This window comes from Oryza glaberrima, chromosome 2, assembly GCF_000147395.1.
Source record: "Oryza glaberrima chromosome 2, OglaRS2, whole genome shotgun sequence".
NCBI classification, from domain to species: Eukaryota; Viridiplantae; Streptophyta; class Magnoliopsida; order Poales; family Poaceae; genus Oryza; species Oryza glaberrima.
Genome location: NC_068327.1, coordinates 32859492 through 32876515, shown reverse-complemented (window position 1 = coordinate 32876515; position 17024 = coordinate 32859492). Strand labels below are relative to the sequence as shown.

The window sequence follows — 17024 nt, the reverse complement described above, 5'->3', positions numbered from 1 at the left end:
ATCCATGCGTTCAAATAATATCGAAAAATAGCAATGTTGTACGTTGGTACCGTTGACCACCTTTTTTACATAATCGAGGGTGAGCGGATAACTTCCTTGTTGCACTTCTTAGGGTTTAGGGTTTAGGGTTAGGTGAACTTTCATGGGTACGTAGCGAATTTTCTCGAATTTTTTAGTGCAGTTAGGGAAAATGGAAACAAGGTGTTTTTGTCTGTCTAAAAAATCCACTTTAGTTTATCTGGCCCACAAAATAAATTATAGAATTGTAAAGAAGAGGAGAAGGAAAATATACAGTGAAAAATCCTGAAAATGCCAAACAGTATGCTCACCCGATTTCCTACCCACCTCTCTCGCTCTGGCCTTGTTTCTTTCAACTGGGCCCCGCATGGCAGCCACCTTAGCTAGCTTCGCCTCTGTTCTTTTTTTCCTTTTCTCCATTCCATATATAGAACAGCCGAGAAAGAGAGAGAGAGAGAGGTTTGGCCGATATGGGCGGTGAGCATGTTGGACGCGTGGCAGCGCCGATCTCCTCCTTTCCTTCTCCCAGTCGCGTCGCACATCTTTCCTCTCCTCCCCGGTATTGAATCAAATCGAGGAGGAGGAGCCCTAGCCTCTCCGTGGCCCTAAAACTTGCCGCCGGCCACGAGGAAGACGGTGGTCTCATTCATCAACGAGCCACGCCGATCATCGGGAACGCCGCCATGCCATCGCTGGTCCGGGTCGCGCTCCAGAGCGCCGCCGCCACGACATCGTATCATGAGAACTAATGAGACCAACAATATCTCTACGTTAATAAATTATGTTAATTATCTTGAGTTAATTAGGTTGCCCCTAATAAATTGATACCTCAAGAAGCACCAATTAGGTTACACTGCTTATTCTTCAGTTACAGATAGTGGTGAGTTTCTGATCAAATATCCCTCGAGAGCAGTCTCAGTAAAGAAGCATCACGATAGCATAATTATCTTGTCTAGACAACGATACAAAAGGAGAACAAGAAGAACAAATTATAAAATCATCACACTGTTTTCAAAAAGACGCGAATATTAGGGAAGAACCTAATATTTAGAACGGGTGAGGCTTCGAACCCAGCTCGTCTAGCCCACCACCTTGTAGAGCTAGCCGGAAGACCCTGGGGCGTTTCTCATCACACTGTTTCCTCAAACTACAAAAGCAAGCTGTTCAACGACGATGTGCTTCTCATAATTGAAGTTGTTGAAGTGGCTGACGCCACGCCGGCACTGATGCTGAGAGGTGGGAATGGGGACTTGAGTTTGGCTATGGATGGTGCAAGAGAGATCACAATCGGTAGCATCTCCTCCCTGATCATGTATTGCAGTCTCGGCTTCCTGCCACCAGGACATCGTCGAAGCCGCGCCGTCAATAGTGGAATCAGCCATTAATCAGTGCTAAAAGCCAAAACACCTCTGTATTTATTTAATCATCAATTGAAATATTATTACATGTGTCTCCCGTATTATTGGGAAGAACGACAGATCAAATCAATCACTCGGAAGTTACAAACTTCAACAAAAGGAAACAACTTAAAAGGTAAAAGGAATAAAAAGGACAATGTAATGCAGGGCTGGCCGTTGGGTGGGAACCATTAATAATGTCGTCGCTCGGTCATGGATGAAGGAATAGATGGGGGAGGTACTACATAATCATGCTTGTTTCATTGTTTGAATAAATCTGAAGGGCGGAGGTTCGCAAAAAATTCCGCGAGCTCCTTAGCATCAACGTCGCAACTTTCTGCACACTTCTTGCTTGTGGCGGGATCCTCCTTATATTCTGTATTGCACCCTTTGTTGCAAAAATCTCTGTATCTATCCGCGGTGGGATGAGTCACTTCCTTATGGGCATCAAGCATATACTTGGTCTTGATGAAGCAGAAGTCTACACATTGTTTCTCGTCGATGGGGGCTTTCTTTTTCAGATCACTACAATCCTCTTTGCACCCGGATCGTATTGCCTCCTCTAGCGTATCTCCCGTGGGTGGCACCTCTGCCATGACCGCCACAAGGGTGGCAAGGAGCAGGGCCACCGCAATGGTCTTGTTCTGGGCCATTAGCGCTGTTTTTCTTGAGTGTAATTGGTGTGGAACGAAGATGACTTCCCTTGCCCTGATGTCCCTATTATATAGTACGTGCATGAGAGTAAATGAGCTATATAAATATGTGGCGGAGAGAGCTTCGTGGGCCACCAATGGTGCTAATAATGGGCATGAATATTCTATTGATTGCTGGAGAACCATTCCTTCCTTATGACCAGAGAGTGATGCGGAGAGAGCTTCGTGGGCTACCAATGGTGCTAATTATAGACATGAATATTCTATTTTATTGTTGGAGAATCATTCCATCCTTATGATCAGAGAGTGGTGCGGTTCTCATGGCATCCATGCGTTCAAATAATATCGAAAAATAGCAATGTTGTACGTTGGTACCGTTGACCATCTTTTTTACATAATCGAGGGTGAGCGGATAACTTCCTTGTTGCACTTCTTAGGGTTTAGGGTTTAGGGTTAGGTGAACTTTCATGGGTACGTAGCGAATTTTCTCGAATTTTTTAGTGCAGTTAGGGAAAATGGAAACAAGGTGTTTTTGTCTGTCTAAAAAATCCACTTTAGTTTATCTGGCCCACAAAATAAATTATAGAATTGTAAAGAAGAGGAGAAGGAAAATATACAGTGAAAAATCCTGGATCGAGAGACAGAGGGAGGCGGGTAGTTTCGCTGGCCTGGATCGAGAGAAAAGGTTGATGCGAAAGTACAATACTACCCTCACACCACCATATCTCAGTTGGTACCTCCTCCTGTGGGGACGCAATACCACCTGGTACCGAGCAATTTAGCCGTCCGATCCAGCCAGATCAGGATATGGTACCTCCTCCCCTCCCCTCAAGGACAGTAAAAAGGCTCCAAGTTCAAACATGACAACATTAAATTTGATTTAGAACGACTCAAAAAGGATGCAGTATCGGTATTACACACATCCTACCATTTCTTTAAATGACGATACCATTTTCTGCTTAATAAAAAATAAATCACTACTTGGTGACATGATTCCTTTTCCAACATCCATTTAAAAAATATTCTTCCTTAGGTAGAGCACCAACGCTAATTTATTCCTTTTTTTCTTGGTATTTTCTATATATAGTCTCAATTTGTGTTTCGCACCTTCCCCGAAAAAAAATTATGTTTCGCATCAGGGCCTTCAATTTTTCTTATGTATGGCCCAAGCCAGGAAGTAGCAGCGATCGAGGCTGTTTGGGTCCCCGTCCCCAGATATCGACTGTCTTGTGATGGCCTGATGGCTGTCATGAGATCTCGCGCCAGGGTCGCCCTCTTGACGATGTTGCCATACAGGCCACATAGGTTTCCTAGAGAGACAATAACGGTTACTATTTGGTTATTACTCCACTTGATTGACTTGATGATATACTAATGGACCCCTGACAACACTTGGGATATTCCGAAATTGAATTCTATTTCTGAAGAAATTGTTGTTAACAAAATTGTGGAGGTTCAAATTATTCAGCAGGAGACAGAAGACAAACTCTATTGGAAACATAATTCTAGTGCAATCTGCAACACCAAAAGTGCTTATAAGGAGGTAGTTAAAAGAGAAAATCAAAACACTAACCAGGTCAGTGCTCAAGCCCTTTCCTTAATGAAGCTAATCTGGAAAAATAAGGTGATTCCTCCTAGGGTGAAGACCTTTGGTGGGAGGCTGCTCAGAGAAGCTCTTCCCTCTTCTCAAAGACTGAACTTCAGAATAAATGACATTTCTCCTGATTGTTGCAGATGTGGACAGTTGGAATCTTATTATCACTTGCTCTTTTAGTAAATTGATTTTGGCGCATTTCTGATATCAATATTTCAACTGACATCTTTCTTGATAATGTTTCTATTGCACACATTATTTCTTACATAATTAACAATTGTCCTCATCAAGCCACCCTCAAAAGAATTCTCATTATCCTGTGGCATTTATGGAAAGCCAGAGATGATCTTAAATTTCAGTGAACCCTCAAAGAATCAGCTCAAGTTTGTTTTGCAGCTGAAGCGATGTTAGACACTTATGCTAGATATTCCTCTCAGCAGAAAACTCAAGACTTGCAGCAGGACAATGAGTCCACAAGGAGAATGAATTCTAGTGATCCCAAATGAAAATAGATTTTATGTAGACGTAGCCTGAGTGGTTTTACAGGAATAGGGGTGTTCTTCCACATGCCAAATACATGCAATGCTATTTTCCTAAAAGTTACAAGTACAGTGGCTCAATATTCCCTACATGCTGAACTTCTGGCTCGACAACTGGCAATGGAGGTGGCGAAATTTCTTGATTTTGCAGGTACCATATTTCTGACTGACAACAAGACGATCGCAAATACAATGAAGAAGAGAAATTTTGAAGCTGATCCAAGGCATGTGAGTCTTGGGCCCTTGCTAAGGGTGCGTTTAGTTCACACCAAAATTGGAAGTTTGATTGAAATTGTAACGATGTGACGGAAAAATTAGAAGTTTGTGTGTGTAGGAAAGTTTTAATGTGATGGAAAAGTTGGAAGTTTGAAAAAAAAGTTGGGAACTAAACCAGGCCTAAGTCAAATTGAAGCATCGTTCCTGAGAGCTTATTGCAGGTGTTGTACGTAGATACCAAGCGAGGTCAATCGCATGGCTGGCAAGTGGCAAGTAATCAAAAAAATGTGAGATGTGAACAATTGAGCAATCCAACATTTGCTTGTCACAATATCTCGCACCTAACTAGCTTACGCAAGTAGGATGTGTTTTTCTAAAGATCTTAAATACAGTACTCTGAATAGTATGATAAACCATGTAATACGTATCCTATGCACACAGGTCTTCCCGCGTATATACCATGCACACCAACTAACAAATTTTACCAAAAAATTTAAAAAAAAATTGTACATGTAGTTTCAGAAGTATTACATTTATGTGTGAAGTCTCACCTTGAAATTCATTATATGTAAAGGGAGCGGCAAAAAAGATAAAATTTTGACATACTCTGTATTTATGCTCTCAAAACTGTCAGAATTTTTATCTTTTTTATTATGGCTTAAATATAATGAATTTGAGGTTAAGACTTTGCGCATTATTATAATACTATTTTTTTCTAGATGTTTTGGTGAAATTTGTTAGTTGGTTTATACGGTGTGTACATGAGAAGACTTGTATGCAGATTTGCACTCGGGCCTGCAATCTACACCGTTGATGTGTTCCAAGATTCGTGTTACAAATGTACCTAACCATAACCAAATGAATGTTTTACTATAGGAAGAAAAGATTAGGTTGGTTCATAATATGTATAATATGTATGTTGCATTTTTTACCAAATAATTTTTTTCAATAACAATCATATATGGCATTTAGTGCATGGTATTTCTCTGACCCTTATTTTCTTTATAACATGATATTTAGTCAAAAGAGAAAACAATACATCTATTATATCACCAAATTCTCATCTTGCAAAAAATGATATTTCCAAAATGATATATATACTACCATAAAAAACTACATAAACAAGGTAATTTATATAAACAAGGTTAATTTGAGCCGGTAATTTGATACACAAAAACTATTTCGAGAGGCCTCTCGATCTGGCGCTATCGCGCGACGCCGGGAAAACCGTCCATCCCGCGCGAGTTGACGTGGCATCCATTCGCACGTCGTCGTCCCAGCCATCCCACCACACGTCATCGTCTTCATCCATTTGCGTCCAAGAAAGAGAGAGAGAGAATGAGAGAGACAGACGTGGGGAGGTTTCCTCCCATCACACTGCCGTTAAACAAATAGGAACCACCTATGCTTCAAATAATTTTTTCTCTTAAACTACTCCTCCGATCTACGATCCGATTACACCGTTGTATCCGTAACAATTAAATCTTTATAACAAGATCTCACATGATTATACTTTGATGAAAAAATATAAATTACTTTTATAATATATCTAAATTACTTTTAGATTTCACTAAATTACTTCTTAGACATATAAAAGTAAATTTAGTAACTCTAAAAGTAATTTACATAAATTATAAAAGTAACTTAAAACAAAACGAAAGTAACTTTGTCACGACATTAGAAGTAAATTCGTTGTAGGGATAAAAATATGACTCTATCTAGAGATTAAATTTAATCAGCACAGATCAGCACAAGTAAGTTTAACAATTTTTAATAGTAATTTCGATGTTAATTGGAAGTAACTTTTGCATGGTTCAGAAGTAACTTTCTATAAATCTGTTTTAAACACTGATTGGAGAATCCACTCAGTGCCACTGAGTTTGTCACCCTTCTACAATCTGCCATTGACTTTGTAAAGTTCTATAATATACCATCGTGTTTTGTTCAATCTCTACTGCGTACCATCACCATCAGCAAACCGTTAGTTGCCCTCCGTTTGTAGCGTTGATTTTTCTCTTAATGCCTGAAATGCCCTTTGATTAATTGACTAAAACCCTAGCCCAAATTTCCCAAATCCTCACCGCCGCCGACCAGGCGCCGCCCTCCCCGTCATCCGGCCACCACGACTCCATCGCCAGCATCCTGGCGCCGCCGCCCACCATGCCTCCACCGCCGGCATCTTGGCGCTGTCGCCCGCAGCGCCGCCGCCTTTCCCTTCGTCCGCCCACTAGGCCTCCACCGCGGACATCCTGGCCCCGTCGCCCGCCGCACCGCCATCCTCCCTGTCGTTCGCCACCACGCCACCACCGCCGGCGTCCTGGTGCCGTCGCCCGCCGCGCCGCCGCCCTCCCCGTCCTCTGCTCACCATGCCTCCACCGTCGGCGTCCTGGCGTCATAGCCCACAGTGCCGCCACCCTCCCCGTCATTTGCAGCACCGCCGCCCTCCCCGTCCTTTGCCCACCACGCCTTCACCGTCGGCGTATTGGCGCCGTCGCCCGCAGCGCCGCCGCCCTCCCTATTCTCTGCCAACCACACCTCCACCGCCGGCGTCCTGGCTTCGTTGCTCGCAGCACCGCTGCCTCGTCCAACCGCCCACCGTCCCTCCACTGCCGGTGTCCTAGCGCTTCCATCCCCATCACTATCGTCCCCGGCGCCGCTGCAACCGTCGTCCCCAGCGTCGCTGCAACCGGTCGCCCACCGCCAGCAAGGAGCTGGCCCTCCTTGATGACAACAAGGAGGTAGCCATGCCTGTAGAATGGGCTAGGGGCAAATAGGTCTTTTTAGAGCTCTAACAGAGGTTAACTAGACGGTGATGGCACATAGTAGAGGTTGAACAAAACACGGTGGTATATTATAGAACTTTACAATGTCAGTTGTAGAAGGGTGACAAACTCAGTGGTACTGAGTGCATTCTCTCTTGTTTTTTCCCTTTCACTTTTGTTTTTCATGTAGTACAAGAAAAGAAGATAAAACATTTGATGGATTGTAAATAACATTGATGGAGTAACTAATGAGAATTAATCATGTATAAGATGTAAAAGTTACTTCCTGATAACATGGAAGTTACTTCCTAACATGTAATAACTTACTTTTAAATTAATAAAATATTTGAATATATTTAATATGGATCTTGTTTTATCCCATATTTTAAGTGGAGCACAATGGTGCAAATAGATTTTCAAAACAATATGTGATTTAAAATATATAAGTTATTAAAGAGGTTAAAAAAGACACACTATTGTATTTTTCAAGTTGAAAGGAGACACTAGATGGAGTGGCTACCACTAGCTATGTAGTCACGTCCATTGAAAAAGGGCATGCATTAAAGCTACTTTTTTTTATAAGTTACTTCTATAATATATGTAAATTACTTTTATTTTTTATTAATTTACTTTTATATGTCTAAGAAGTAATTTAGTGAAATCTAAAAGTAATTTAGATATATTATAAAAGTAATTTACAATTTTTCATCAAAATATAATCATGTGAGATCTTGTTATAAAGATTTAATTGTTACGAACACAACGGTGTAATCGAATCGTAGATTGGATGAGTAGTTTAAGAGAAAATTTTATTTGAAGTATAGGTGGATAGGATCTCTCATAGATGGAGTGAGACAAACCAGTTACCACTAGCTGTGTAGTCACGTCCAAATTGATAACCTCAAAGTTTTATATATATAAGAAATAGAAAAATTACATAAACAAGGTATCTTACACTTATAAAAAAAATATCATATAAAGTAAACATCATGCATAGTACATTTTGTTATCACCGAATATATCTACCCTAATATTCGTGCAAACTACATATAGTATGTAGATTGTGAGCACATGTGAACTCGCGTGAAAAATAAATCCAACTAAGAATTTTATTAACTGTTGCCGAATACGAATATCTCGTTGGCCATCCATGCAGCAGTCGGGCTGGGCCGGCCCAGCCCAGACCAGCCCAGCCCACCAGGAAGAGGAAACTGAGTCAGAGTCGGACATGGGCTGCCTCTAATATACAGTGCGTCGAGCCCGAATATGATCCGTCTCCCTTTCTTCTCCCCAAAGAACTAGTAATCTGCCCGTGCTAACGCTACGGTGTTATAATACATTTTTGTTAACGAATTACACGTTACTTCCTCCGTTTCATATTATAGGACTTTCTAGCATTGCCCACATTTATATAGATGTTAATGAATCTAGACACATAATGTGAAATGGAGAGAGTAGTAAAAATATGTTTCCTAGAATCCACCCAATTGAGCTTTATTTTGATCTAGGTCAGATATTAAGGCAAGGGACTACCTATACATTTGTCGACAAATTTTTCTCCAAAAATTTGACAGATGTAATTATAGTACAATCGTAGTGTAATTACACTGTAACTTATATATAATTACACTGTAACCTGCATGTATCTACAGTGTAACTTATATGTAAGTTTCACATAATTTTAAATCGTTAGATCTATTACACGATTTGTTTTGGTGAGGAAGAAAACAAATCATAGCACACATATGTGAAAGAATTTGTTCCCACGACCTTCATTTTACCGAAATAACATGTTACGGAGAGATTTTTGAAAGTTACATACAAGTTACACTATAGTTACAGTGTAATTACATATAAGTTACAGTGTAATTACACTACAATTGTACTGTAATTACACTACAATTATACTGTAATTACATCTGTCAAATTTTTGGGGAAAAATTTGTCGACAAATATATAGCAAAATCGTAAGGCAAAGTACAGTGATATTATCTATACCAATATAAAAAACACCAGTTCATTCAACACCTCTCTCTCCTGACCCTTAGATCTGTTCATCCAACGGTTTATATTAAAAGTTGGATCAACCCCTGCAATTAGCGATTCCCACGTCGGTAAACAGCTGTTAGCGAAAATAAAAAGAAAAGAACCCACCGCCGCCGAAAAAGAAAAAAAAAAAAAGAAAACCTATCCTCCTGCGCGGCGCCGCCCGCCGCTGCCTCCTACGCGCCCGCCGGCGCTGCTCTCCGGAGCCGTTCCGCCGCCGCCGCTCTGCTCGCGCGCGGCTGCGCCCGCCGCCGCCTCCTCCCGCCAGCGCCGCTCGCCGGAGCCGCTCTCCCGCCGCCGCCTCCTCCCGCCGGCGCAGCTCTCCAGAGCCGCTCGCGCGCGGCTGCGCCCGCTGCCGCCTCCTCCCACCGGCGCCGCTCGCCGGAGCCGCTCCGCTCGCGCGCGGCTGCGCGCCCGACGCCGCCGCCTCCCGCCGGAGCCGCCTGCTTCCCTGCTCGCGTCGCGACGAAGAGGAAGGAGAGCTGGGGTCTGCTCATACCACCACTGCCACCGCCTCGCCTCCCTACAAATCCACTCCTGCGCCACCCCTCCACCTCCTCTCTCTCTCTCTCTACCTACCTCCGCCGCCGCCTTCCACATCATTGCCAGAGGCCAAGGTGACGGCGTTGCAGGAGAGCGATGCGGCTGCACTGTGTGGCTGGCAAGCACGTGGCCGGGCGCCGAGGAGCAAGCAGCCGCGGCCCAGGTAGCTAGCAGGCAGGACCACAGCACTGCAGCAGTTTCTAGCTGAGCTTGGGATCCTGTTTTGTCTTGTCTTGTGATTTGCGATTTGTGATCCCTGATTTTGTGGATTTGGGAATTGAGAATATGGATAGAAAAGGGAAGGACGGTCCATCCCTGCCAAAGGTGAGGACTGGGCGCTGTGCACGGACTGACCTTTTGGAAAGTGCTAATTGCAGTGGGGAGACACTCTTCGGGATGCAGTGGCTGGAGGGGGCATTGTGTTTATGCCTGATGGATTTATAAGATTGTTATTCCATTAGTCAATATTGATCTGCATCCTTCTAAGTTCTTATATGATGAGAAGAGAGTTGAAATGTATTTGAGTTCTTGTTTCAGTGCTTTTTATATTAGTATAGATAAGATCGTTGTTTTCTACGCAGCATTCCAACTTAAGCAGTAAGTACTTTGGTTGTGTCAGGTTGACTTGGCCAGAAGGAAATAGTCATATTTTGTAAGAGTGTGATACAAATGTCATTATAGATTGTAGTAACTTTGTGCCTAACAAAATATGCCTAACTTCTGTTTGATGAAATAACTAACTGTGCTTGGCAAGCTTATAACCTATGTTTGTGTATGGGTTTAATTTGTCCTAGAGCAGAGCTGCTGGATCGTGCAGTTCACCCTGGTAAATATGATACTTTATTTGCAGATATATTTACTCTATGAATATTGTTAAAGATTTATCACAATTATATATAGCAAGCTGGTTCAATTTTATCATGAGTTACAGGGTTAACGTGTTGGGATTTTTCTTCGAACTACAGGTCAGCATGTCTCAGCAGATGCAAAGACAGTGGAACATATTTATTTGGTCAGTGTTAAGTTCCCTTGACATTCGCTATGCATAAGTTAATGTTTTTTAAAGAGTTTTTGTTTGTTTGTCAAATCTTGTTCACCGAGCAAGAAGAATAGTAGCATTTATTCAGTGCCATGCACCAAAATGTAGATTTAGCTTTATTAGTTCTTTGGCTGTTCTTCTGACCTTTCATCATGCTTTAGTTCTCCCATGGCTCTGTAGTATTAACAGTTTAAAACTACCTATATTTTAGTCCATTTCACTATATTGCTAACTCATGTGTCATGATAACTAAATTGCAGGTGCTAATTTTTGTTTGCATCCATGGAGTTAGGTTTATATCTATTTTCGCATTGCATTTACATGGAATTAGAATGAGGAGTATTGAAAGAAGAAAGATGGTGGTGGATCATGGGGCAGCGTCGAGGAACATACAGGTACATTGATTTCTGCCCATGCTCCCATACTGCTTGATAAAATGACTCAATTTACTGCTATTTACTCTTTGGTACTTGTAATGCTACAATGAAAGAACAAGAATCTTGATCGTGGAATGTCAATTCATGATTATTACTCTCCTGATTTGGAGGTTGTTTCCCTTAGTTGATCAATGCATGTTGTTTCCCTTAGTTGATTACACACCAGAGCATGCCAGGTACTCGTGGTGTTTGACAGTTATTTACTCGGGTATGCGTTTGACTCAAAATGTCAACAACTTTATTTGACCGACCTGGTAATAAATTTTTTGGTCCTTTTGGAGTATAATGGCCTACACATGTTACATTATGAAAGCTTTAGTCCTATTAGTTTTATCCTACTTATTAAGCATGTCATATCCCTCGAGATAAGCTACAGATGGATTAAATTATGCATATGGACATGTTTTTAAGGCATTTTTTTTATTGGTGCAATGTTATAAAGATGCTTTCAGAGTAATATATTCGCCGATCAAACTAATTCATTCTAATGCTTGCTTCCTGCTTAACTCTTCTCCATCTGGTGGTATGTCCACATTTTGTGTTGGATGAAATGCATATGTATACCCAAATCCCAAATCCCGTTACGTAGAGATATAAGACAATACAAAATTCTCACATCTCATTTGGTGAAAATATGCGTAACAATAATTGTGACATAATGGACCTCAACTGAAAATCTGTATTATGCTAACTGCATTTCAAGTTTTGGGTACTTACGAAGGCAATGTATACTGTGTTTATCATGCTATTTGATGAAAAATTTGGAGCATTTGTGAACAAAGTGGTGGATGCTTATTTACAAATTAAACCAATATTTGTTAACACAACAGAACGACTAACATCTGCATTCTGTCCCCTACAGGTGTCAACGATCTTTAATCAAACAAAGTGGATTTTTCTTGCTAGCTAATGATCTGCCCAGCCAATATCTGTTCTTACTCCAATAAAATGATGCTTTGTAGGAATGTTCTGGGGCATATGTTGGTCTGAACTTGAAAAGTTTGAACTTTGGTCACTCATTGCTTCTGAACCACTGCAACCTCTACTTAGTGACTTAATCTTCTATATTTGGTTGTGAATTGCTCTTCAATGTTCTAACATTGGTCAATGACCGAGTTAAAATGCTTTTACAACTGTACATATTTGTTGATGTGTATGTGCATTTCAGTTTTAAATCTTTAGAGCCTTTAATGCAGTATCCATCCTTGTTTTTGCTTTATTTTTGTGTGAGATCATACTGTAGTAGATATAATGTCAAAACTTTTATTTTGTCGGCTCATCTTGAAAATAACTTACACATGTTGACATGTTTAGACAACGTTTGTTGCTGCTTCAGACATGCAAAGGGAAAAATGCCAGTGTACAAAAGAAAAATGACATAGAGAAAGGCATGGGGGTAGGGGGTTTATTTTTACAAATTCAAAATAAATTTGATCAAACAAGAAATCTATAAGTACATACAGAACCTCAAATTGATATTGTAAGCTCGCCAACATGTGAAAAGATAACCAATGAGGATTGATATGGGACTTACTATCAACATCTTCAGGAATGATTTATTTCAATAAAATTACATTACCAGAACTTTTTATGATTTATGTTACCACATACTAACCCTTATGATTGATTTAGGCGATGGATGCATATGGTCAATATATGTCGACGTGCCTTGCACGTGCACGCTCACTAGTATTATCTAAAATATTAATTCAAAACCATCAATAATCATATTTAATCACTTCAATACCAATATATTAGACAATGTACATCCACACTTCCACAAAAAATGGTTGAGAATAAATTACATGTTCCAAGCAATTCCACGATTTCTGAATCATTAACACACACGGAGCTGGCAAAATGGAGCTGGAAAAATCTAGAAGTATCACACATTGACACACCACTACAATTATAGGATAGATGAAATGAATACATTGTGAAACAACAGTCATCACTTCTTCATTTTTCCATCTCTATCATTCAGTCAAGCATATTTGATCCCTTCTATAGATTTTTATAGACTTCTATTTTGTTATCCTCTCCTGCAGTAAGCTGTGTGCATCTTTACAAAGATCAGTGCTCTCAGGGTCACTTGCTTTCGTAAGACGCAATTGCATACGTCTTAGAGTGATTATCAAAATAAAAGAGTTTAGTAAAAATGTTAATTAGTTATGTAAAAATAATAATTGTCTTATAGAGTAACTCACATGCTACAGGGATATAAATATATTTGTATTACTTAGCAAGTATAGCAGTGCAGAATATGGTCAAGAGAATAAATCAGGGATCATGAACGGTTCAAAATGTGCCATCAATGGGGCTATCCTATATTTCCTGAAAGTCATCCACTGTTTTTCCTTTTTGATAGCAGTCAATGACACAACGACAAAATGTTCAATGGGATAAAAGAGTACCAATAGGATTAAACTGTTTTTTTACCATCATGTTTTTACAGTGAGTAACGAGACCAAAACTCCAATTGGTTAATTAGTACGTACCAATTAGAGAAATCTTCAAAAAATGAACCAAAACTCCCCGCGATTACCTTCCACAATTCCACCTTTTCTTCTCTACACAAGCCTGAAACAGAGTAAACATTTGTTTTCACATGGAAAAAATTCCATCAGGCAGTTGGCCATAATGAGAAAGAGCATCCAATCAAGCTATGTATCATTTTTGCACTACACTAAATATCAGCGATTTGCAGCATTTTTCACTGCACTAAATATCAGTAATGTAAAATATTATTAAAAAGGAAGCTTAGCATAAACTTGTTAGTTTTTCTTTGAATGAATAAACTTGTTAGTTCTTACGTACATACTACATACCAACGAAAATAAGGGAGGACCAGATGTGCATTCAGTGATGGTGGCAGTGTAGGAGCCTATTGTGTGGGCGGCTGACCGTCTGTCTTCTCATTGTGGCAGGTAGTCATCGCCTGATTTCATGAACCTGAGCAGTTTAAAAATGAAGAAATATACATCGCTTCAGAAGCACCAGAAAATAAGATAGAATGAACCTGAGCAGTTTAAAAGTAAACATTGCACATGGTACAAAAGCAGAAATCAATTAATTTCCGGGAGATATAATGAGCATTGCACAAAGCAATGGTTGAAAGGCATTATAATCATACAGTCCATTTTGTCAGATATTTTTAATACATACACATATTTGTCTATACGATATATAATTCTAATCATGGAAGTGTATATTTCATCGTCGATAATTAACTCACTTTTCCTTAAACTAACTCTAGAAAATCCCAATAATTAGAATCTAATCAGAATCTGCTTGCAAGTATCGGGTTTTTCATTAACCAATCAACCAATCGCAGCAGAGGAAATTTAGGGGGAGAAGATAAACCAAGGCAATTTCCGCCTTACCTTCTGCGCCTTATCACGATGCGAACAAATCAATTTGTCAACTACAGTACAACACTAACTACCTCATCCTGATGAAGGCATGAAGCAGAGAAGAGAATCTGAATTTATTCAGACATTAAACATCTGATTTTTTTTCATAAATTCACTAATAAACTGGTAAGTTGTTCCTTTAGAGTTTAGACAATACATTGAAAGTGCTTGCACATTACTAATGCATGGCATTTTACATATTCAGGTGTCATGAATAAAAATGTAAACCAAATTTGACTTTTTAAAGGGAAAAATTATCACTGCACAAATCAGAACTTTCCATGTGGTTTAATAGAGCACAATTCCACCATTGAAGTAAAATCTCATTATGTATATAACCTTCGGTACACATCACAGAAACTGTATACAACGGAAAGTAAAAGAAACTCTCAATATTGGCATCATGATTTAGATAATTAAATTCTTCTTTTAACTTGGATGTCAATTTGGATGTTGATCTCTTAAGAGAGCACACAACATTTCTATCAATTTAATTGGTTTCCTGGGTTATGTTGTTGACCAAGCAATGAAGTTCAAAAGAAATTATCTAAATTTTCAGATATAAACATCCCAATAACGACTTACCTTGTTGGCGAGCGGATCGCAGCCTGTGCGAGGCCAGTGCCGGGGTTGAGAAATCCGACCACCGGGACTTGGAATCTCGAACTTGCACGTGGCCAGAGGAAGGGGCTGGTGCCGGGGTCAACCGCGAAAACAGGGCGGCATCACTAAGGCCAGATCGGAGCAAGAGGGAGGAGCGCCAAAAATCAAATGGAAGATATCAAACCCAAATCGTGCTTATAACTTATTTAAACTGTATAACTACGAGAATCCAGTTTGTGAGTATTTTTTAAGCTCTGTTGAACACATGATAACATCATAATATTGTATTCACATCATCACAATACATGATCTATTTAAATTGAGAAAATAATTTACAGAACCAAAAGCTGGTCTGCACCTGAATTGCCAGCATCACTTGTTTCAATCCAACATAACAGAATGACCAGCACGCATGTTTATTGTACTATACTCCCTCCGTCCCATAATATAAGGGATTTTGAGTTTTTGCTTACAACGTTTGATCACTCGTCTTATTCAAAATTTTTTGAAATTATTAATTATTTTATTTGTGACTTACTTTATTATCTACAGTACTTTAAGCACAACTTTTCGTTTTTTATATTTACAAAAAAAATTTGAATAAGACGAGTGGTCAAACGTTGCAAGCAAAAATTGAAAATCCCTTATATTGTGAGACGGAGGGAGTATAAATTTACACCCTACTTATCAAAACCCAAGACATCATAACCTACTCTCATTCTTCAGTAAAATTAGCAACCAGAAATTAAATGGGCATCCCACAAAGGAATTTAACCTTCTCACATCACAAGAACATGCATATAATTTCATATGCAAAAATTGCAAAATATTATATCCATGTGAATTAAATTCACTCTTCCAATATAGCAAGCAAGGTGTACACCTCAGAACAAGTAACAATGAGTGTAACACATCAACAGAGGCGGCTTATCACCATATTGGGTTCAGGAATGATCTCCTCTAGATGGTAGATTGTCTAACATTAGTCAATTGACGGGTGACTTCAGAGGGAATTTATCTGAAACAAAAGGCTGTTGGCTCTTGTTAAATACTCCATTGTTGTTCTGATGGTATTTGCAGCCGCAACCAACTAAAATATTCCCTAATTGCTCCTTGAGCAAACAACTCCCAATCCAATCCACAGAACATTCAATCCTGACCAAGCGATTGTGATGGGACACTAACCGAGCAGATGAATTATAGAACTAAGTAACAGAGTACATAATTAAATTTGAGGGAAAAGGGGTACACTCACACGCTTGCGTCCTCACGGCCGAGGAGCTTGACCGGAGTTCTTGTCTTCGGCGACATTACCTGAGACGCCGGGAGCTCGTCGGGCCCGAGTATCCTCCCTGGCCACCATGACCCGTTCCGTCGCCGGGGATCATCGTGTGGGTGCGGTGACGGAACGGTGACGTAAATCCTGGACGACGACGGATGCGACGACGGTGATGGGGATTGGTTGAGGGCGAGCCGGCGGCGGGGATCGGTGGCGGCGAGACGACGGATGCGACGAGGGCGGAGCGGCGGCAGTCGAGGGCGGCGGCGATGGTGGTGGCGCGGGGATCGGTGGCGGCGAGACGACGGATGCGACGACGGCGGAGCAGCGGCAGTCGAGGGCGGCGACGACGGCGGTGGCGCCGCGTGAGAGGGAGAGATTAGGGTTGGGGAGCGGCGCGCGGTTGGGGAGGGGCGGGGACGCGTGAGAGCGAGAGAAAGGGGGCGGAGAGGAGGGCGCGGTGGAGAGGTGGAGACGATCCTGAG

At 40.8% G+C, this 17024-nt stretch overlaps 2 protein-coding genes and 1 long non-coding RNA gene across 7 annotated transcripts; 1 reads left to right on the top strand and 2 right to left on the bottom strand.

Annotated features, from left to right (window-relative positions):
• Positions 1 to 1407: 1407 nt before the first annotated feature.
• Positions 1408 to 2118, bottom strand: LOC127763989 (uncharacterized protein Os02g0798501-like). Its single transcript, XM_052288793.1, has one exon. It carries the CDS (start codon positions 2066 to 2068, stop codon positions 1676 to 1678), a length of 393 nt encoding a protein of 130 aa, XP_052144753.1. The 5' UTR covers positions 2069 to 2118; the 3' UTR covers positions 1408 to 1675.
• A 7221-nt stretch (positions 2119 to 9339) lies between these two features.
• Positions 9340 to 12461, top strand: LOC127761818 (uncharacterized). 3 transcript variants are annotated; one of them, XM_052286150.1, is made up of 4 exons: positions 9340 to 9931; positions 10734 to 10780; positions 11068 to 11202; positions 12207 to 12461. In XM_052286150.1, the coding sequence occupies exons 1-4, from the start codon at positions 9865 to 9867 to the stop codon at positions 12300 to 12302; spliced, it is 345 nt and encodes a 114-aa protein (XP_052142110.1). In that variant the 5' UTR covers positions 9340 to 9864; the 3' UTR covers positions 12303 to 12461. The 3 variants fall into 3 exon arrangements, with proteins under 3 accessions (XP_052142110.1, XP_052142112.1, XP_052142111.1); XM_052286152.1 differs by having other exon boundaries at positions 12107 to 12461; XM_052286151.1 differs by having other exon boundaries at positions 9340 to 10594.
• A 144-nt stretch (positions 12462 to 12605) lies between these two features.
• LOC127761822 (uncharacterized) lies at positions 12606 to 16992 on the bottom strand. Of its 3 annotated transcripts, none has more exons than XR_008015319.1 (5): positions 16516 to 16992; positions 15243 to 15385; positions 14073 to 14196; positions 13743 to 13824; positions 12606 to 13365 (listed from the first exon to the last, which is right to left on the bottom strand). It is a non-coding gene; the product is annotated as an uncharacterized LOC127761822 (long non-coding RNA). The 3 variants fall into 3 exon arrangements; XR_008015320.1 differs by having other exon boundaries at positions 12606 to 13296; XR_008015318.1 differs by lacking the exon at positions 12606 to 13365 and having other exon boundaries at positions 13643 to 13824.
• Between the last annotated feature and the right edge of the window lie 32 nt (positions 16993 to 17024).

What these genes read in the sequence shown, in the direction of transcription:
- LOC127761818 (XM_052286150.1), top strand. Translation starts at nt 9,865, where the DNA reads ATGCGGCTGCACTGTGTGGCTGGCAAGCACGTGGCCGGGCGCCGAGGA. An exon ending in AGCAAGCAGCCGCGGCCCAG is followed by an intron (nt 9,932 to 10,733) that starts GTAGCTAGCAGG and finishes TTCGAACTACAG; the next exon opens with GTCAGCATGTCTCAGCAGAT. An exon ending in CAGCGTCGAGGAACATACAG is followed by an intron (nt 11,203 to 12,206) that starts GTACATTGATTT and finishes GATGCTTTGTAG; the next exon opens with GAATGTTCTGGGGCATATGT.
- LOC127763989 (XM_052288793.1), bottom strand. Translation starts at nt 2,068, where the DNA reads ATGGCCCAGAACAAGACCATTGCGGTGGCCCTGCTCCTTGCCACCCTT.